The sequence below is a fragment of the Ceratotherium simum genome, chromosome 27, assembly GCF_057802395.1.
Source record: "Ceratotherium simum simum isolate JZ-2026a chromosome 27, ASM5780239v1, whole genome shotgun sequence".
NCBI classification, from domain to species: domain Eukaryota; kingdom Metazoa; phylum Chordata; class Mammalia; order Perissodactyla; family Rhinocerotidae; genus Ceratotherium; species Ceratotherium simum.
Window position 1 is genome coordinate 29681646 of NC_141926.1, and position 22830 is coordinate 29704475.

A 22830-nucleotide genomic window follows, 5' to 3' on the forward strand; every position below is an offset into this window, starting at 1 on the left:
AAAATAAATCCATAATACCTGGATGAGTAAGATCTCTATGTTATTTTGGTTGAGAATACTTCACACAGAAAATGGAATATGACCTAGGCCATGAAGGGTAAGTAAGATCTAGACAGGCAGAGAGAATAGGGAAAACATATGAAGTAGGAGGAATAATGATAGTATAGATGTAGAATTGAGAAAGTGATTAACATTCTGGGCTTGGGTAGACTAAACTCCAATATGAATTTAAAACTCAAGTTTTCGGAAAGTATTAAACTACAAGAACTGCATCCTTTTGTGTAAAGAGCCTCAAAATACTTTTATATTTAATTTAAAATATGTGGTAAGAAATTTCATTTTACACTGCTGCCTCATAGTGACGTAAGTTTGGAGTTCAAATTGGTTGACCACATTTTAACTGGAATGTAAAGATATATAAGTATCATGAGAGATTTGTTTAGCTCTTCCAGGAATAGTTTTGCTGATATCTGGGATAATAGGACAAAAAGGAAGTATCTGTTTCTCCCTTGGATATGCAGGCAAAGTAACTTTCTGCTAAAATGTAAACAACATGTAGGTTTTGTGGTGGCCATAAAAATGCATGACTCAGGTCTCCCGCTGCAGGAGCATAGCTAACTGATAGTCCAGCCTATGCCCCTCCAGATCCACTACTCTATTAGCACGGAGGCCACTTTTCCCATAGGGTGCTCCCAGCCAATGACTGGGCATGGCAGGGGGTGCTAAAGCAGACCCATTCTTGGGACACATGGGAGTGTTCAATGGGCATCATTGGTTGTGGACTTCTTATTCACTCGACTGAACCTTTTATAGAACTGTTCTGCGATCCAAGACTCTTCCTACCCAACTCTTCTTCCTTCTTCTTCTCCCTCAGAGGGATCAGGCCTGCAGTGCTGTCTGTGGCTCACTCAACCTTCTCCTGCTCCCGCTCCTTTATCTTGTACAGGCATTTCCTCCTGTAATTCTCTAATACATCTAATCCTTTCTTGGAGTCTGCTTCTTGCAGAATCTGGACTGACAGGTGGTTTAAGTGAGTCTGAAACTATATTTGACTGTGAACTTATAAGTTATAATAACTTATATGTTATTAATACACATAAAAACCCATGTACTTACTTGTATAGTGAAATAGAGGAAAACTAAAGGAATAACTCCCAGAATGAAGAGTGGTAAAGCTCCCACAATGACCAAAATTGTTCCAACAACGTCCAATGTACAATTCACCCAGGTCCGTAAGTAGTAATGGAAACGCATATCAATGATAAACATGTCCTGAAAAATATAAGGTCAGTTAACTTTTAACTTTTCATAGTTCAAAATGAGGCGAAGGAGAAATACATCATAATGTAAAAACAAAAAACATTTACCCAGATGTGACAATCTGATGATTAAATAAGTCTAACTACATGGTCTTTGCCCATCCCAACTCACCTCCATATATTTTTTCCACTGTGGGCCAACTGTAATAGTTAAGAGGGTGTTCTAGTAACAAGATGCCTATGATCAAGCAATTTGTATTTCCCAACAACAACCACATGGCACTTAATTTATATGACTAAAGCCAGACTCTCCAAATTAAAAAAAAAAAGAGTTCCAAACCCAGTAGTTGTGTCTTCAGCGGCATTAGGCTACCACTATTTACTAGGTAAAAACTGTAAAACGCTCCTGGGGCATTCTTATCCTCTGAGAACATGTCCAATGGACTTCTTGGGTAGGGGGTTCCGAAAACAAAATAATCTCCATTTACAAAATTAAAAGCTGAAAGTGGATAATGGGAATGAGAGAAAGACAATGGGAAGGTCATGCATCAATTCATACTTTGTTGCATCTAACTTAATCAAATCTGTGTTTGTGGTATAGGTATGACCTAAGAGATCCCAGGGAATAGGAAGACACTGAATCTTGAAGGGATGAACTACTCAGTTCAGGACAAAACTGATATAAAGAGTAGAGATGGAAGTTTATTAATACTCAGTCTGGCTTTGGGATTTTCCTGATTATCTCATATACCACATAGTGTAAGAAAACCATATTCATATGTAACCTCCTGACTGTCTTTAGAGCATACTTTCCCATATTCTTATCTAAGACCTGATCATTTGACATGTTACTGAATAAAAATCACAGTTATTGAGTAGAGAGTCATAGAGAAATGTCCATGGAGAGAGATAGAATGCTAGTGATTAAGTTCTTCCATAAATTTTCAAAGAACAGTGTGCACATTGGTGTAATTAAGCAAGATTTAATATTCTACCAAGCATTTATTATGCTAGGTACTTTAATTTGTATTTTCATGTTTTACCTTCATTTTCCTCCATATACACACCAACTTTTTTTTACATATACACATAAAGACGTTGTCATATTTTAAAGTTATGGACCTGTATTGTCTCATACAGGAACCACTAGTAATATGTAGCTACTTAGCACTTGAAATATGGCTACTACAAATTGAGATGTGCTGTAAGTATATAATACAAATCAGATTTTGAAGACTTTGTATAAAAAAAGAATGTAAAATATTTAGTTAATAATTTTGCATTGATTACAGTTTGAAATAATGTTTGAGACATTATGTATTAAATAAAATATATGATTATAATTATTGCAACTGTTTCTTTTCACTTTTTTATTGTGGTTACTAAAAAATTTAACATTATCGACGTGGCTTGCATTATATTTCTATTGGATAGTGCAGTTATAAGTGCTTAATAGTAAACACAATGGGGAAAACCATATAGGTAAGCAGAGACACTCTGGAAATGTCCAACCATCCCCCATTTACCATAAGCGAGTTGATAGTTTTCTTAACAAAATGCTTAAAAATTCAGATATGTCCTTATAGACTTACATTTTCTTCCCCTCCTCAGCCTAAACCACTGATTCTCAAACTCAATGTGTGTAGGAATTCGAGTTGTAGACACCAAAGCACACATACTTTTTGGATTCTTTCAGCAATTTTCAAGGGTTGTGTTAATTACATGTGTAACATGTGACTCTGTTATACATAAATTATAAATGTCCCAAGAATTAGAAATAAATTTAACAATGAAATCTATGCTAAACATAATCCCATCTTTTTAGGATGATATTTTTTCTTTTTTTTTTCTTTTTCTGAGGAAGATTGGCCCTGAGCTAACATCTGTTGCCAATCTTCCTCTTTCTGCTTGAGGAAGATTGGCCCTGAGCTAACATCTGTGCCAGTCCTCCTTTATTTTGCATGTGGGTCGCTGCCACAACATGGCCGTGGATAAGTGGTGTAGGTCTGAGCCTGGGAACCGAACCAGGGCCACTGAAGCGGAGCATGCTGAACTTAACCACTAGGCCATGGGACGGCCCTTGGATGATATTTCTACAAATGAGATTATAAGGTACTAAATATGGATCATCATTTTTAGGGCATGTTATTCAATAAGGTATGTCTTTACTTACCTTGGTGAACCTATTGATGATCTGGCCTATGGGATTGGTTTCAAAAAACTGGAGTGGGAGGTGCAGTACATTATTCAACAGCTGAGCATGCAACGTTCGAGAGGCAGCCAGGGACCCTCTGGTGAGCACATAGGCTCCAGAGCAGACAAAGAGACCTAAACACAAATTGCTATCAGGAGCATGTCAATATCTTAAAGGAATTTTGTGTTAATAGCATTTATTTTGTAACGGAAAACTCAAATATCAAACTTAAAAATGTGTAACTGTGGACCAAACTAAGTATAAATGTATATGGTGTGTTGAAAACAAATAGAGACACTCTGATGGGTGGCCACGATTCCAGAGCAGGGCTCTCCTTATTCATGGGCATAGGTTCTAGAGAAATGCACAAAAGATAAGAGATCAACCAGGTTCACAGAATTTTAGCAACCTATTAACTTTATCATGTCCTGTGAATCAATGTGGAAGGCACTTGTGATGCAAGCCAATAATTTCAGTTCTCTTAGCTTCTGGGTCCATGGGAGAGTTGCACTTTCTGGCCTCCTTGTGATTGATGGAATCAGATGAACAGTTCTGAAAAGTAAGCTGAGGGAGAAACAGCACATGATACTTTCAGGCTAGAGCATTTAATTGTTGGCGTCAGACCTGCAAAAGCTCCTATTCCCTTTGCACAGTGCCTGCCAACATTTAAAATGGTGGTTGGATTGCTTCTCCAGCTTGGGTGCCTAGAATAAGTAGAGTCCCTTTCCTGACTCACAATGGACACATGGTATGAGTGAGGAATAAACTTTTTTTGGTTTATTAAGCTACTGAGATTTGGTTGGTGAGAGGATTTTTCTTGCAACAACTAAAAAGTCAGAAAATATAAATAGTAAACATGTAGCTGTAGTGGAAGAGGTTGCAAAACAGTTATTAGCATCTATTGACTGTTAGCTGCACTTGACAAAACATGACAAGAAAGAGACAAGCTAGTAGAAGAGCTATCCAGGTGTGTAAGAAGAAATAAAAGGACAGAGAGACCCCAAATTGGGCAACTAGGAAGGCTGGGAGAAGAAATGTGTTGTTCCAATGACTGGTTCAAGGATGGGTATGCGACTGAAATTGTTCTAAGGAGAGTAATTTCGTGGATTTCCATGGAAGGAAGTTCTTTGAAAGAGAACCCACCACAACATGAAGCCTGAAAGTTAAGCCAACAAGTAGACCTGCTGAAGAGAGAGTAGTGGACACTTCACTAGAGCCCCGGGGTCAAGTGCATCTAAGACCTATGTCTAGACTTCTCAGTTTGGGGAGTCAATCAACTTCCATGTTACTTAAGCCAGTTTATTCTTGCGTCTTAGGGTATACACAATTGCTCCACTGCACTCTAATACACAAAATTGCTAATAAAAGTGTGTTGCCAATATGATTCTTGTTCCTTCGTAGGTATAATGTTTAAAATAAAACAACAATAAAAAAATTGTTGACCCTGACCACCTTCAATTCTTTTAACTAGTTCTTTTATATTTTAAATAATATCACATACTGCTGTTAAATGATTTCTCAGTCTTAAATATTTTCTGTTATTTTCCTACCTCAGTCCCCCACACTTCCATTTTTCCCATTCTAAAAATAGGTTGTTACCTTTTTTCTCAAACAAATATTCAGTGTTTACATTGCTACTAATCAGGTATTATTCAAGAAATTCACTAAACTTATAAAGCTTGTACCACTATTTTTCCATATGCCCAGTTTTCCATGCAACAAACACTAATTTATTCCCAAGCACTTCAATAGTCAGCAAATCTCCTCTCAATATATTCACACTCATCAGATAATGTATTATTTCTTTCATCCTATTTAGATCCTTCCTCCCCACAACACAAACTACTCTCTTGGAACCCTCTGTCATTCTGCTCTAATCTGAAATGTGTGCAGGAACAGGCATTTGTACTTTTCAGTTATAGAAATGTCCTTAAGTATTATGTACTTGATAATTTTCCCTTCCATTTACTGAGAGTCTTTTTGTGTAAATGTTGAATTTCCTGGATTATTCCTCTGATTTTTTCTTATCTTTTTCCTCCTCTGTTTTTTATGTTGTACATCTGGGAAAATTTCTTCTAATTTATCCTGTCACGCTTGTACCATCTTTTCAAAGTCTTTACATTTTTCAAGAACTTTCTTGTCCTAAGATTAAACTTATTTCATCACATTCTGCACTTGCTTTGTGGATACAATATTTTGAATATCTGAAGATACTAATTAGACATTTTTAAGCTTCTCTTCTGTTCCAAATATGACTATTTTACTTCTGGGCTTTGCTGCTTTATTTTTTGGCTCTTATTTATACCGTTGGCCTGATTAAAATGCACGACCAACTATCATTATCAGTTTAAACATGTGAGATAAAGACATGGTTAATTAATAGAGGTATCTCGTGTGGCTTTCTTCTGCCATTGCATACATTAATTTCCCCCAACATTCTCTCCTCTGAATAGAAGGGCTTACTTCAGGTTCCACCTAAGTGGGTAGGTGTAACACTGGAAGTCTTCATATGGGGATCCAGACATGTAGGCTGGAGCTCCTCCAAAAGCCACTTAAGGAAGCTTTCTTCAATGTATGTCACACAAAGTAGAAACCCTAGTTTCCTCTTTAGACATCAGCTTCCTAGCACTGCTACTGAGCCAGTTGCTGTATACATCGGTGGTGGGGGTAGTGGGTACTGTAGGAGAGCTGACAGGCCAGGAGAACAAGGCTCTAGTGAATAACCTTGATTATTTCCATGCAAGTCAATCCTACCCTCTGTACCCATGACCGTGAGTTTAGTGTTTCTCCATGGCTTGACTGAACATCTCCCCTTCTGCTACAGCTTCTCCAGTATCTGTTCCTGGCTACTGGCTCTTCTACCCTTGATTATCCATCAGCATAACTGCTTATGTAGAAATTATCACTCTGAAGTCCCCTGAAGCCTTTCCTTTTATATTTATTCTCTGTCATTTCAGTGAAATATTGTGAGGTAAGTAAATGACCCACTCACTCTTAAACTAGAAGCAGCAGTGTACTCTTCAAACATCGCACTTGGAAAATAAGATGTTCATATTTTACACATTGGATTAGACAACGGACATTATTAATAACGAGGGATAAAACACAATAGATTAGAGATATTCAGAATGTCCTAGAGATTCTAAAGCAAATAGCTGGGATCCAGGAAAAAACGTTCAGGGCTATTTCAATTTCAGAAAATGAGGTAAGATCTTTATTACCATTATAAAATATAAATCGAGTGTGCTGGCCACTTAGTGGTTTAGTTTGACACACTCCGCTTCAGTGGCCTGAGTTTGGTTCCCAGGAGCAGACCTACACTACTTGTTGGTGGCCATGCTGTGGTGGCAACCCACATACAAAATATAGGAAGATTGGCACAGATGTTAGCTCAGGCAAATCTTGCTCAGCAAAAAAATAAATAAATAAATAAATAAATAAATAAAAATAAATCTAACATTTTCTGCTTCAGTACTCTAGTTTTGTTTGAATGTTAGCCTTCTGTATTATTCATAGCAGGCCTCTGGTATTAACATGTGAAAGTGCTGTTTATGCTTTAAAGCTCAGAAAAAAAAAAAAAAAAGAGCTAGGATGTCAGTGGATACAGCCTGCTCTTGACTGGACCAGATTCCATAAGGTGTAGCTGTGGTCTACTGAAAAAAATCAGAAATTATATGTTTTCATTTCTTAGGCTCACCCTACTTATAGATAAATTATCATTGCATTTAATAACAAGTCTTGAGAAAAATTTAAATTTTTTTTCCTGAGGAAGATTCACCCTGAGCTAATATTGGAGCCAATCTCCCTCTATTTTGTATGTAGGTCGCCAGTACATGACTGCCGACAAGTGGTGTAGGTCCACACCCAGGAACCGAACGTGGACACCTGCAGAGAGCTCTGAACTTAAACCCAAATTTAAATTTTTTAAAATGTAAAAAATCAAAAATGAAGAAAAAACTAGAGAAGATTTATATTCTAATGACTAAAGACCCCTCTAAACAAAAATCCAATCAGGAAAAAATCTTTTTGATTAAACTGTGCATAATCTGTTGCCTTCGTTACAAAATATTTCCTATATCTACTGATAGTTAATTAAAAATAAGACTTTACACAAGTAAAATTGTGAACACTAACCTTGCATACTTTGTCTGGTTTAGGAAATGGTATTTGCTCACTTAAAATATTCTTCAAAGGATGTGGAATCTCCCCTAAAGCTGTAACATGGCTCCCTGGATTGATTGTTCCTTTCCTACCAATCCCACCTCCTCCCTGGTCTCTGACTTTAGTCCCTTCAATAAAAATCCATCTTTTTTCCATCACTGCTAATCTATTTTCAGTCTGAAAAATAACTCCAATTATGTTACTTCTTTTTCCTCAAATTCTCAAAGTTTTCCACTTGCCTTTCCAACTATCATCTCCAACATGTCTCCAAATGACCTTCCCACCTCTAGTTCCCCTACTGCCTCAGCAGTAACCTGTAGACCACTCAAACTGGCACCCTCATTCATGTCTATATCCCCTCACCTTCCCCAACTCTGTCTTTACACACATCTTTCTCTCTGCCTCTATTGCTTTCTCTCCTTCTCTGTGTTCTCAGTCTGACAAAATCCAATCCATTCTTTTAGTGTCACCTCAAATGCCAACTATGACTTGGATATTACTTTAATCTTGCAACCAAATATGGCCTTCCCCTGCTCTGAATCCTCACAATGCTCTCTTTTATTACTTTTACAGCACTTATTGCTTGCCATGTAGTTTTAAACTTTACTTACAATGTAGTTTTTAACAGATTCCCTTACTGATCTTCACATCAATCACAAGCTTCACCCATACAGTGAGCAGCCGTAGAGTCAAGACTTTTTTATTTATTTATTTTTTTTTTGTGAGGAAGATCAGCCCTGAGCTAACATCCATGCTAATCCTCCTCTTTTTGCTGAGGAAGACCAGCTCTGAGCTAACATCTATTGCCAATCCTCCTCCTTTTTTTCCCCTAAAGCCCCAGTAGATAGTTGTATGTCATAGGTGCACATCCTTCTAGTTGCTGTATGTGGGACGTGGCCTCAGCATGGCGGGAGAAGCGGTGCGTCGGTGCGCGCCCGGGATCCGAACCGGGGCCACCAGTAGCGGAGCACGTGCACTTAACCACTAAGCCACAGGGCCAGCCCGAGTCAAGACTTTTGAGTCCTGAATGACTTAACATATAAGCCTCAGTTTCCTCAGCTATAAAATGGGGACAATAACTTCTTTCTAAATAATTACTTTCAAAATTAAATGAGACAAATAAATTATCTAGTGTGGGCCATGTAGCTGACATATACAAGTTATGGTTTACTCTTCTCAACTAGGGTGAATTAAAAACATAAGCATTTGAATTATCCCAAAATATTTGAAAATTATGGCATCGATTTTACTTGAAATAAAATAATGCCATATGCTTGTGTTTGAATCAATTAAGTCAAAAAGAGAAAAGAGAAGTAGGTGGACGTTATTTTTTTTTACCTTGCATTAATCCCAATAATCCATAGATGTTAAGTTTATTGCTTCTTATTTGCTTCCATTCTGTGAACTCATTCACGTGCTTTGTTTCTTTCACCCAGGCACTAAGCCATAGATTCTGTCCAATGCCCACCAAATTCTGCCCTAGGTAAGTGGCCACACTCAGCCACACCCAGAGCCAGCCGAAGGCGTGGAGGTACTTCAGAATGATTGAGAACTTCACCTAACGGCAAAGTTGATATAAAATTAGGTTACTGCACTTAAAAGTCAGACAAGCTAGATTTAAATCCTACTCTGACATTTCCTAAGCTTTCTGATCTTGGTCAAGTTATTAACTCCTCTAACCCTCAGATTGCCCAACTGTAAATTGGACTATTAATAGTAGCCCCCTTATAAGTACACGTAAAGTGCCAGCACAGTCCTGAGCACTTAAAAAATAAATGCTCAATGTTAGTTACTATCATTAGTAAACAAGAATATACACAGCTAAATAACATGCAATCCTGATTAAACACCACTATAATATCCAACAGTTCCATTAAATTTAATTTCTTCAAACTATTATATAGTAACTCTCCTCAAATTCAATGAAAAATGTATGGCATTTATTAATAATGCAATGTAATCTTTTATATTTGAGTGGTTGATAACAAATAACACTAGTTATTCTGGTGCTTACCCCACCAATAGGGATCCTTTCTTTTTTCATTGAGAACTGCTTTCCTTGATCCAATGAGGGCCTAATAAAGCAAGACAAGGTATATTTTTTAGGTTTTAGATCAACTAAGCATTTTTTAAAAAGTTATATATTCTCAACCATTCTGTTGCATATTCCTCTACTTCCTTGACAGCACCCTGACTTGCCCTAATGATAACATTGTTTCTTTAATCTTCTCAAAGGGAGATTGTTTATTCTCCCATACCCCACATATTTTAGGGCCAAGGCATATTGTCTGATTTTTTACTGCTTCTTCTAGATAATTATCCTTTAAACTTGAGCCGAATTCCTAGACGGTTTAAACTAACGTCATCTGGTTTAAACTAACGCCATCTGGTTTAAACTAACGCCAAAGGCACATGATCTGTGCCTTTGCATCTACTTGCCTCCTGGCCTATCAGAAGACTAGCCTCAGGCTCATTCACCCTACTTTTGTTCTGCCACCATCCTGGGTGATGTCATAGCTTACATGGACAACTGTATTAAACTCAATCTCTTCTCAACTTCATGACTTTCATACTTCCAGAGTCCTTCATCTGCATTCTACTTTGGCAATCAACTTACATGACCTTAAACCATGAATCTTATTACCTGGAACTAACCCACTCTGAAAACCCAACTCTAAACATTTCAGTCTCTGGCCATAACCTCTTCTATTTCTAAGTTGTACATTCAATTACTCTCACTACCCTTGGTTTTTACTCCTTCTAGACTCCCAGTTCCCAAATTCAACTTTCTATCACCCTTGCCCTCTAGGATTATCAACGATCCTGGTTTACTTGGGATATTTGTGGTTTTAGCATTGACTGTCCCACACTCCAGGAAACTCTCAGTCCCAGACAAACCTATGCCCTCTCTCTATTCCCTTCATTACCCAGCCTATATTCCATGATTACCATTTCATCCAACCTGTGGTAATACTCTGAACTCTCAGGCCCTGCTTTCCTTCCATTAAACTTCCGTATTAGAACTCACATGTCACTTTTCGTCACAATTGCTCCCTACCTACGGAGTGCTGCTTCAAAAAATCATACAACCTTGCAAATTGGTTCCACTATAAATTAATATCTTCCTTTCACCTGGGCTCTTAATAGTACCTAGAAATTCTTGCATCACTCTCAGAAGGGGGCCTCACATCCTACTTGATGAGAAAGTAGAAGCAGGCCGGGAAGTCAGTCACCAAACCTCTACATTTATCTGCATCTCGATCCAGCCTTTTCCAGTTCTCTCCTGCAGCAAACAAAGGTAGGTCTCTCCTCAGATCTAAGGATAACCTTATGACCTGAATTCCATTCTATCCCATTTTCTCAAAATATATTTATTTATTACAGTATTTCTACACTTTCCGGTCAAAAAGAGTCACTTGACAGTGCTTGTTAAAAATAGAGATTATGAAATTTCCCCTCCAGAAATCTGTCTTTTTAAACAAATGATCCAAGGTATTCTTATTATAAGGCAAATGTAGGAACTCCTGAATTAGTCTCTCTTTTTTCTAATCTCCACCTTCTTCATTTCTACTGATTTCTTCCCTTCAGCCTATAGAGAACAACACATTCTTCTCACCTTAAAACCAATATCATCACCACAAAAATGATCCCATTCTCAATTCTATGTCCCCCTTCAGTTACCATCCTACTTCTTGCCTTCCTTTTGTAGATAAACACTTTTCTGCCAAAACAACTTTTCCTTCTCAAACTTTCTGCCACCTGGCTGAAACTGTTTCCATCAATAGTGCTTTGATGAAATAAGTCAAATACTTATTGCTGTATCCATAGGATATTTGAAAATCATTTCACTTAAACTCTCCATGACATTTAACATCATTGACCACCCCCTTGTGCAAGGGACTTTTCTTTTTACTTCCCTCCCACCACAGGTTTGTATTTTCTCCCACCTCTCTGGCCCTCCATTAGTTTCTCTTTGAGCTCCTGTCTCTGTCTTCCCTTTGATGTCTATGTTTCCTTAGGCTCAGTTCTAGTCATTATTTCCTTTGTATGCCCTATACTCTCCTGACCAATCTTATCTATTCCCACAGTTTCAGTAACCTTCTTTGTGGGTGACTCTAAAATTGGTATCTCTAATCCATATCTCTTCCTTGAGCTCCAGATCCATTCAGTCAAATGTCTACTTGCCATCCACTTCATTTCTTTGCTTGTTCATGTCATATACACCCTAAACTGAACCAGTTATTTTCCTACCTCCTCTAAATCTTTCTCTGGCTTTGTAAAGGGCCACAACGCTTCCTCTGTCTCAATCTTGGCATTTTTTTTTTTTGGTGAGGAAGATTAGCCCTGAGCTAATATCCATTGCCAATCCTCCTCTTTTTGCTGAGGAAGATTGGCCCTGGGCTAACATCCATGCCCATCTTCCTTTACTTTATATGTGGGAGGCCTGCCACAGCATGGCTTGATAAACGGTGTGTAGGTCTGCGCCTGGGATGTGAACCCCTGAACCTCGCCGCTGAAGTGGAGTGCGCCAACTTAACCACTGCGCCACTGGGCCAGCACCACATTCTTGGCATTTTTTCAACCCATCACCAAGTATGTGTCAATTCCTCTGGAACTGTATTGTTGGAGAAATATTTGGAAAATATCGACTAGCATGAAGAAGAGTAAGGACAGAGGAAGAGGTAGAGGAGGAGGAGGGAAAACAGAGGAGGAAGAGAAGCAGGAGAGGAAAACACATTCATAATTCTTTGTTCCAGAGACATTCCTTACTAACATGCTTGTGAATATTGCCATAGTCTTTTCTCTACGTGTGTGTGGTATCAAGATACAAATGCTGCTCTATAACCAGTCTTTAATTTTTAAAAAATTTTATACATGGTCTTTGTCACTCAGTATATAGTGAACATCAAATAATATTCTATAACAGTATTATATTTTATCATAGGGCAACATATTTCATCATTTTACTATATTAAGATTTATTTAGAAAAATCAATAGTTCTACTAGTTGTGGTTTTTCCTGCTCTAATTATTACTATGAGAATCATTCTTTTCACACATCTCTCATTGTCCCTTGGAGGGACATAGAAGCATGAGGTATGCTAAATTCTAAGTCATTTGATGTATCTAATATCAAACTAACCTCTATAAATACTGAACTAAGGTACACATCCCCTTCTTTCCAGGTTTCCCATTTTATTTCTCAGAATTAGAAATGCCTTATTTGATCAGTCTGGTAGTTCTTCCCTTCCTGTCTCTGGCACTAGTGTCAAAAAACATTCTGTGGGAGGTGGCAGTACATGTCCTTTGTAGAACCAGCTTCACTATCAGGAAAAGATACACTATTTAACAGACACTTTCACTGGAGTAGCTCCTGGTATATGATTTGGGTTAATTACTGTCATCGTCCTTCAAGCTTTCGGCACGGCTTCTGTTTGGATAAGCAAATTTAGCATTGGTGTCAAGCCAAAAAATTAATTCTTAATGTAGCTGGATATAAAATGCTATGAAACCCAACTGTTAAAAGGGAATTAAAGCATTCTAAGTAGACATAACTAACAAAGACCAATAATTTATTGGACACTATACAGGAGTGTATTGCTTCTCCAAACTACAATGTTATTTATTCTTTTTCCACAAAAATACTGCATTTGGTTCTGGGCACGCTGTTGTGAATAACAGATTTTATTTGAATTTTAAAAGAGCAAATTATTTTATGCTGGTAGAGAAGTTTCATAATGAGTCTTGTTCTGTCCTTCAGCAATACCTAGGAAAGTTGGCACAATACCCACCTGCATATTGTTGTATAAAAGATATAAAATTAACATACTGAAACCATTATCCCTCAACTGAGCACACAGTTGAGAAGTATAGAATACGTATGGGAGGATTAAAGCAATTAATAGAGTCTGATATGAAAGCCAGAAGGGGGCAGTCTAGATACTAAAATAATGTTCTCAGTTTATTTTATTCAGGGAAGATAGTAATAAATATTTAAGGAAATAAAATAATTAATATATACCATATATATTTAGAACAAAAAATAAAATGTGGAAACAGCTCAAATCATTTTAGACCTTATTAGAAAATTGAACTAATGTCATAAGGTAATTCTAATTCTTAAATTTCAAAGGGAGGGATTCTCAGACATCATTTGGTCTAGCTCTCTTTCTTTCTACCTCTCTCCTGATGGGCAGTTAGCCTGTTTCCCCCTGAACCCTTCCATGAGGAAGACTCATGGTATTCTGTCTCAGTACATCTCATTGTAGAGAGTTTCTAACTTGTTGTAAAGTTCCTATCTTCTAATCCCTAGTCTAGCAATTCTGCACTAATTGGAAATAATTGAATAATTCTAAAAAATAGAAAATTAGGTTGAAAAGTCAGGAAAATTTTTTCCATGTTATATTACCAATGGAATTTGACGATGGCTTGGATATGGAGTAGGAGAAGTCAAGGGTGACTGCAACATATTTTTATCTAAGCAACTGGAAGAATGGTGTTTGCCACTAGCTGAGAAGATTGCTCGAGAGGCAGATTTGTGTGCGATGTGGGAAAATCAAGGGTTCTGTTTTGGACATGTAAGTTGGAGGTGTCATTTAGACATCAAAGAGGAGGGTCAGCTGGCTGTCCAACTCTAGAGTTCAGGGGACAGGTCGGGCTGGAGATATAAACTAGGAGGCATTAGTGTATACAAGGGATTTAAATTCGTGAGGCTGGAGGACAACACCAAGACGATAAAGAAGAGAAGCAGTCTAAGGTCCTCATGATCAAAGAGGAATGATTTAGTTGACCTATTGAGTCAGCTGCATCGGGTATGCACACAAGGCTCCAGCCTGCAACATCCACACCATCCACACACCCTTAGGAACACCCAGTCCTTTCAAAAAATATAAATTCAAGGTCCATTCTTTTACTCAAAGTCAAATCTACAAAATTCTGAGCTATTAGATCCTAAAGTGCTTGCTTCCCTGCAATTCATTCCAATTTTCTATTTTAGCAATTTTGGCCAGTGGCTGCTCCCTATAATTCTAGTCACTTACTTTTTTTTTTTTTTTTTTTTGGTGAGGAGATCAGCCCTGTGCTAACATCTGCTGATCCTCCTCTTTTTTTTTTTTTTTTTTGCTGAGGAAGACTGGCCCTGAGCTAACATCCATGCCCATCTTCCTCCACTTTATATGGGACACCGCCACAGCATGGCTTGCCAAGCAGTGCCTCGGTGCACGCCTGGGATCCGAACTGGCGAACCCCGGGCCGCCACAGCAGAGCGCACGCACTTAACCGCTGGCGCCACCAGGCCAGCCCCTCTAGTCACTTACTTTTTAATCTGCTTATTCTTATTATTTCCTTTTTTCTTCCAGTCTCCTGTTTGCAACTGCTGGGGGAAATATTGGGGCAAATAACCGATTCGGCTAATTTGCTTCAACCAATGCTCATTTTAGTCACTTACAAAAAAAGAAGTATAACAAAATCCAATCAGGGTCAAAGTTTTATTATTTTTATTTCTCTCTCACTTTCTCCCATCACTCTCTCACTTTCAACCCTCCCACCCTACCACCCTCCCTCCCTCCTTCCCTTCCTTCCTTCCAAGTTTTTCTAAACAGACTCTTCAACTCCTACACCACGTCCATATTTCTAGGTCACATATCCTGGCCTGATAATCTTCCTAGCCCACTGTAGAATTTTCATGTTTAAAGTCTATTTTCACATTCACATCTGTAGTGTGTACGAATGCTACGGGTTGGGGATATTTTTAGCACACAGAAAAAATCAGAGTGGATTTCTACTACTAGAATTTGGCTAGAAATTACTGACAGTCTAACGAGCATATGTTTCTCAAACTAAGTCACATCCATCTCACTTAAAAACTTAGACCCATCCATCTAACTTATAGTTTAAAATTTGGAAACCACTAAGTACATTTTATATCCATTATAATGTATAGATCCTTTTTACAGGATGCATTTTAAATGCTAAAAAAAGGTAACTAATTAGTCCATAATCCCAGTGAGCTTGGTATTATACTAATACTCACCTATCGTTTTGCTCCAGGATTTGGTCTTTCAGTATAGTTCTGGAGTTGATTACACTGACTCGTTCTAAAGCATGGGCTGGAGAGGAAGATGGTGAGTGATTTTATATCCATATGAGCAAACAATGCACAACATAGAGAGAAATATGATGAAAGATTAAACAAGTTGGAGAAACTTTTGTGTTCTGGATCCACAGGTATACTGAGAGCCCTTTCATTTTCCCCATTATTTCCCCTTCACCTAAAATGTCTTGTAACATCTTAATAAAACTAAGATTCCATAGTGAAAAAGCCTACAGAGAAATTCTTTTTGGACATTACAGAGGGGTGCTAACTTGTTTTGCATCTTCCACAGAAAGGCTAGCTATTTGCTCAAGAGGAGCACGACTCTAGTCTTTAAAAGAAAAATGCAAGGTCAAGCCTTATAGACAAATGTGATTACTGTGAAGCTTATTAAGGAAATTCAACAGTAAATTCTCCAAATCTCTTTCATTTTCTTATTAATGTCACTAATACTATTAATAGCTTTCTATGTGGCAGGCACAGTTCTAAATGCTTTATATATATTAACTCTTAATTCTCAAAATTCCCCCTATGAGGAAGATACTATAATTATCCTTATTTTAGGGATAAAAAGACTGAAGCATCGAGAAGTTAAGCAGGTCACACAAACCAAGGTCCCACATCTAGAATAACAAGACTGAGGTTCAAGTTACTGTTAGTGAATTTGATGGGAAACATCTCAGAGCTGGGCAGATTTTTGTCTTTTTTTTTCACAGTATGATACTTAAACTCCTTGAATTTCAGACTTCTCATCTTTTAATTTCAGACTTCTCATCTTTTAAAGGAAGGAACTGGACTTGGAGATTTCTAAGGTCTGTTATGTGAATTCCATGCTTATTTCTGTAAACATGTAAACATGGAGCCCTTAATGGAAGAAGCTGACTCACATCAACTCCCTCTATGAAACACGGATTGCATGTCTCACAGAACGAAAATTCAATTTGGAGATGCCTCAGCGTCTCCTACTTAAGGCACATGCTCATCTTTATAGCTTATAATAATGTTTAAATTTATATATTTACAATTTACAGAGCACTTTCACATACTTTATATAATTTGAGCAACAAAATGAGCTGATAAGGTAAAGAAAATAGGTAAGCTTACCCATATTTTTCAGGGGGAAAAAAAACTCAGATAGGATAAGTGACTTGCCTGAAATCCAAAGCTGTCAAAAAGACAGAGAGAGAGAGAAAGAGAGAGACAGAGAGAGCGAGACCCAGCAAGAGTGAGTTGAGCCAAACCTTCCTGTGTTTTCACACTAAGTCAATGTACTTGTTCTACACATTTGACATAATGTTTAAGAGTTTAGCTGGCCTTTGGTATGAAACAGGCAGCATTAGATTCAAATTCTGCCACTTACAATCTGTCTTCACTTGTGCAAGATATCTAATCTGTATGTAAAATCAGGACCATGTAGTCTCAGGAGGTTTCAGGGAAGAGGAAGTAAATGAAAATTTGTGAATATACTGACATAATTAATAGCCAAGACATCCTAGCTATCATCAGTATTACTAGTGTGGGTAAAAATTAATCTGGACAAAACCTATAAATACGTAAATTTATCTTTAGACCTCACATCTTTCTTCACAAACTCTTTTCTTACCTCTGATTGATTCTCTTACATAATATTCCCAGGAGGTGAGACTCATAGATTTTCAGAACTAGATGGATTCTTAGAGACCTGACATATCCAAACTCAAATTATACTGTAAATACTACTTTTTTAAAGTTTGCTGTTATCAACTCTAGTAGTGAGAGTGAGAATGACAGAAAAAGAAGAAAAAATGGCTGGTCATAAGCAGTTTGGGGGGCAAGGGAGTGATAAAAATGTGCATTGCTCAGTTCTTTATCAGCCTTTTTCCATTAGGAAAAACAGATCTAGATCAAGTCCTATTTTTCACATATGAGAAGAATCAGAGGAGTTGAGTCACCTCTATAAAGACTCACATAGCTATTCACTGTCAGAACTAGAACCCAGGGCTCCTCAAATTGGTCACTGTTTTTTCCACAATGTTGTGATGACTTTTACTCCCACCGTAGTGTCACATAAGTTAACAAGAATTTAAAATGGAAGGATTGTGTATCTTGTAAAGGACTTCTTGAACAGACTCAAGACCAAAAAGGATAAATTATAATAAATAAATGATAGATCGCAGAATGATTTTATAACTGGAGATCACACTTCTCAGATCGCACTCCCTGGCCAGGCAATCCCTTTTCCCTAAATCCTATTAAAAATGCTTTCAGATATAATTTGATTTTTCCTTACTACTTATGCAAATAAGAAAAAAAATTCCCCACAGGGACAGGCCTGCACCTAACATCCGTGGGAACTAGGGCAAGAGTATAAATGAACTCCCGTGTGCCATATTTCTAATCATTTAATAGTTATAGATTGAGCTAACAGACTCATAAATAAGCTCTATCGCTCACCCTGACAAGTACACCTTCCCAACCATCTGGAAGACAAGGTCCAGGGGAGAGTGTTTTGACCCCTGGGAGCTCCTCTGGGGAACATGGCAGTCCTGGGTGGGGTGGTCCCAGTCATGGCCCTTGTCCTCTTCTCTCCAACCCCAGCCCCATCCTGCAGCATGTCTGTGGACACACGAGCCCACATGTCCAGGCTCTGTCCACCCTACCCTACTCCAAGAAAAAAACATCCTCAGGCCAAAGAGTGGTGAATGCCAGTAGAGCAGCCTGCCCTTGGGAGGGCAGAACTGAGGAACGACAGCCCAGGTTCCTGGAGCAAGCTTATGCCATTTGGGCAGAGAATTCTAGGACCCCGAGTACCCGGAGTGGTCAGGAAGTGGGGGATGGGAAGGGAACCCCTGATGGGCACAATCCCTTTGTCTCTTGGCCAGAGAGCCAGCCAGGGAAGGTCAGAGCAGGGACTCTCCAAAGCATAGAGTACAGGACTGGGTCACATTGGTTCAGGTCTAAGGGCAGTACTGCAGGAACGTGACACTGAATGCAACCAGGTTTGAAGCTGTTCTTTGGTGGAGTGTTTTTTGTTTTTTTGTGTGTGTGTGTGAGGAAGATTGTCTCTGAGCCAACATCCATGCCAATCTTCCTCTATTTTGCATGTGGGATGTTGCCACGGCATGGCTTGATGAGTGGTGTGTATGTCTGCACCCGGGATCGGAACCCATGAACCCTGGGCCGCCAAAGCAGAGTGACCCAAACTTAACCACTACGCCACTGGGCCGGCCTCTGGTGGGATGTTTTATATCATCAAAATCTATTTTTGCCTTGCTCTGTGTGGTCGCTAATAAAATTACACTATACATGACACCTTTTACAAATATGTATCTATCATCTATCTATCTACCTCCCTATGTATCTATCTATCTATCTATCTACCTACCTATCTATGTATCCACCTATCGATCTATCTATCTAGTATTATCATGAGTAAAGTAATTTTATGGCTTCTTTTAAAAAGCCTTTATATTTTTTTATTTAGCATTCAAAAAATCAAAATCTTGGAAATATTCATTTTCAAAAACATATTCTAATTCCAGTATAAAAATTATCTCTACTCATTGTCTTCCTGAATTTTAACAGAAAAGAGACAATATTGAAGTAACTAGAAAAAAAGTTCAATTTACATTTTTCTAACTCTGGCATATTTCTGATGGTGCGGTAGTAACATCTATTAATGTCAGGCCAACTTCGAGAATATTGCTTTCCACTTGTTACCCTAGAGGACTTGTGTACAGAAGAAGGTATATAAAGGCAGAGAAGGCATGATGCTTGTTTCCAAAACCGGGGATTTAAACAAGAGCAAATTCCACAACTTTCAAAAGACACATTGTTCATATTGTATGGTAAATTAAATATTGGACTTAAAATGTACACATTGCCCACTTTTAGAGCTATATTTTCCAAAGTAACACGACTTATATTTCACGTGGCATTTAAAATAAACGGCCAAAAAAATACACTGGCTCATAGCATTCCAAATCATCCCATTAACTCCTGAGGAGACACACTTCCCGGTAGAAACAATGGAGGCAGATTCACATGTTTAACAAACAGCTACTGAGACCTCTTATTTGCCTGGCTCGAGGCTACCTAAGTGCTGGGGAGAGAGAAAATGACAGACCACATACATTCTAGTCCTAGGAGATGCTCATAGACATCTCTTTCCTATACACTAAGCATAAATTATTACTTAGCCTGACCGAGTAGGCAAGGGATCATTTCCAAAATTGCTAGCCATTAAGAAAAGAGAGGGTGCTTCTTTTATTAAGAATGACCACAACCACTTGACGATGCATCAGATATTTCTGAATGCATCCACAAATACAGTATTTGATTTTGAGAAAGGAATTAAAAAAACAGTAGCAAGTAACTAATGTGTATTAGCTTAGGTCCAAAAGACAAACACATCAGCAAAATGGCTTTGTGTTTTGATTCTATGCATTCAAATAGTAAATTGCATTGACCTTGTTATAAACTGGTTTCATATTTTTATAAGCTTTATATCCAGGTAAAGGGTAAAGTCATTAACGAGTACCAGTTCATGTAGGAAATACTGAGACACAGCTCTATATTTCTTCTTTTACCCTGAAATTATGAAATACTTAACTGGTTTTACAGTCATTTCTCAGTGGTGTTCTGGAAAGGTATAGGACAAGGATCATGGTGGTGGTCTATATAAGAAACCAGCTACAGTTGGAAAAAGAGATGACAGCACATCCAACTTGCAGAGGGGGGAGATGACTGATCTCTGGAGTATTATGCTAAGGCTAATATTTCAAAAATCCCTTTGTCCTAATTAGGTAAGGATCAAACCACTTCACTTACATAAACATCTATGAATCTTAATTTAAAATACTAGGACTATAGTAACAAAAATTAGTAAATAAACTCAACTATTATTTCATAAAAGTTAGACAAATATCATTCCCCTTTGTCCTGTCTCAGATTCTTTTTCTTTTGTTTCTCTCCCTTAACATGCAGTAATATGTTTAAAATATTTATTAGTTATTTGACATGGATTTATGCTCACTGTTCTTAATTTAAAAGAAAATAGAATGTTTAAACCCATTATATTCTAGACTCCCAACAGAGCTTATAAATCATCTAATCTCTTATTTCATAGATGAAAAAACAGACCCTGGGGCATAAAATTATACTTAAAAATCATAAATGAGGCTGATTTTTAGCTGATATGTCCCAATGTATTCATTTCTTTTCTAGAGAAAGGAAGGTGCCCAGCTCCTGACTTGAGCAGGATAAATGAAAAAAAAAATGCCTAGTGAGAAATCAGGCAATTATTGGGCTTTCACAATGGGCAGGTACACTGTACCTTAGGCTTATTTTTCATTGCGTCCTCACCTTTTTCTTGTTCACTGAAGGCCTGAAGCAAACGCGTGAGGCTTTTGGTTTTAGACAGAAGTTCCTGGTATGTTCCCATTTGTGCTATTCTACCGCTTTCCATCACAACGACAAGATCCATCTGTGGCAGAAGCGCGAGGTTGTGTGTCACTAAAATACGAGTCTGAAAAACAGTGTTTTATTCCTTGAGTTACCAAAAAATGGCAAAAATAATCTATTTTAAAGAAAACTGCAGTCATTTTTTTTGTTTTTACTATTTCAGAGTGTAATTCTTGGTAGGTACCCGTTTAAGGCAGCATATACACATTTCACAATGAATAATGATATGCTGCTAGACAAAAATAATAGTTTGCAACTAACAACGAGGATACACAACCATGCACTGAAGCTTCAAAAAAAAGTTTGCAAATGTTTTTAACACTTTGGCTCACGTGTTCTTCATTCATTAAAAATGAATCAATTCCGGGGCCAGCCCAGTGGCTTAGTGGTTAGGTTTGCATGCTCTGCTTTGGTGGCCCAGAGTTCGCAGGTTTGGATCCCAGGTGTGGACCTATGCACCACTTATCAAGCCATGTTGTGGCAGGAGTCCCACATATAAAGTAGAGGAAGATGGGCACAGATGTTAGCCCAGGGCCAATGTTCCTCAGCAAAAAGAGGAGAATTGGCAACAGATGTTAACTCAGGGCTAATCTTCCTCACCAAAACAAACAAACAAACAAACAAACAAACCAAAATGAATCAATTTCATAACAAATTAAAAATAATTTCATATCTGTCATTCTTGCTTACTTTTTTTAAGGTCCTGTAGCATTACAACAAAGTGTTTGATTTAAGTCATAATTTGTGGTCAGATGCACTTTTAAAAATCTCTGCTGTTCTTAAGTTGAGCAACCTATATCAAGTCATTTTAAACCCCAAGTTCCTTCATATGTAAAACAGGAATAATAATAATACCCATCTCAGAGACTTGCAATGAGAACTAAAAGAATTAATTTAGTGTCAAACATGGTCTACACTTGGTAAATATTAATTCTCTTCTTCTTTGTCCTTTCACAAAACAATTGAATTGTTATTATTGCTATGCTAATAATATCAAATTTTAAATATAAATAATCAACAAAATAATACTATTTTTTATAAAAGTGCTATGCATCAAAATACTATTTTTCAAAAAAAAAAATCAACTAAACTAGAAACATGTCTTTTTGACACAAAAATCCCCTTAGAATATGGCGTTAGTTGATGAGGTAACAATCACATAAATTGTCATCAGAGTAAACTTGTAAGTAAAACTTTAAAAAATATACATTAAAATTTGTCTGTAAAAAAGCCATATAACCTCCCATTTTTCATGTGAAATTTGACTACTTTGCTTTAACAAATAAGCAAAATCTTGGAATTTTAGGCACAATGCTATGCAGATTATTCTCCCCTTCCCCCCAAAAAACATAAGTGATGCTGTGGCTACCTTGCCTTTCAAAATGCCCGAGGACCCAATCACTTTTTCAAAAAGTTGTTTTCCAACATGAACATCCACTGCAGACAAGGGGTCATCCAGGAGGTAGATGTCAGCTCCACTATAGACAGCTCTGGCCAGACTGACTCGATGCTTCTGGCCCCCACTTATATTCACACCCTGAAAACGCAGCAGGAGAAAGAAAACAAGACCAGAAGAAAAATGTGTAAATCTTGAAGCATTTATAGTTGCATCCAGATTCTCTTCTGTAGCATAGAGAGAGAATAACTCAAGATTAAAGGTTCAAACCTTTCTTTGTCCCAGA

At 37.7% G+C, this 22830-nt stretch overlaps 1 protein-coding gene across 1 annotated transcript in view; it reads right to left on the reverse strand.

Moving 5' to 3' along the window:
- Positions 1–22830, reverse strand: part of LOC101398320 (multidrug resistance-associated protein 1-like) — an 80065-nt gene that overhangs the window by 14155 nt on the left and 43080 nt on the right. Inside the window, exons 14-20 of the mRNA XM_087418197.1 lie at positions 22518–22685; positions 21050–21212; positions 15647–15722; positions 9629–9689; positions 8953–9172; positions 3433–3587; positions 1117–1272 (exon numbers count right to left, since the gene is read on the reverse strand). Coding sequence (XP_087274323.1) covers positions 1117–1272; positions 3433–3587; positions 8953–9172; positions 9629–9689; positions 15647–15722; positions 21050–21212; positions 22518–22685 — 999 coding nt within the window. The remainder of the gene's footprint in view (positions 1–1116; positions 1273–3432; positions 3588–8952; positions 9173–9628; positions 9690–15646; positions 15723–21049; positions 21213–22517; positions 22686–22830) is intronic.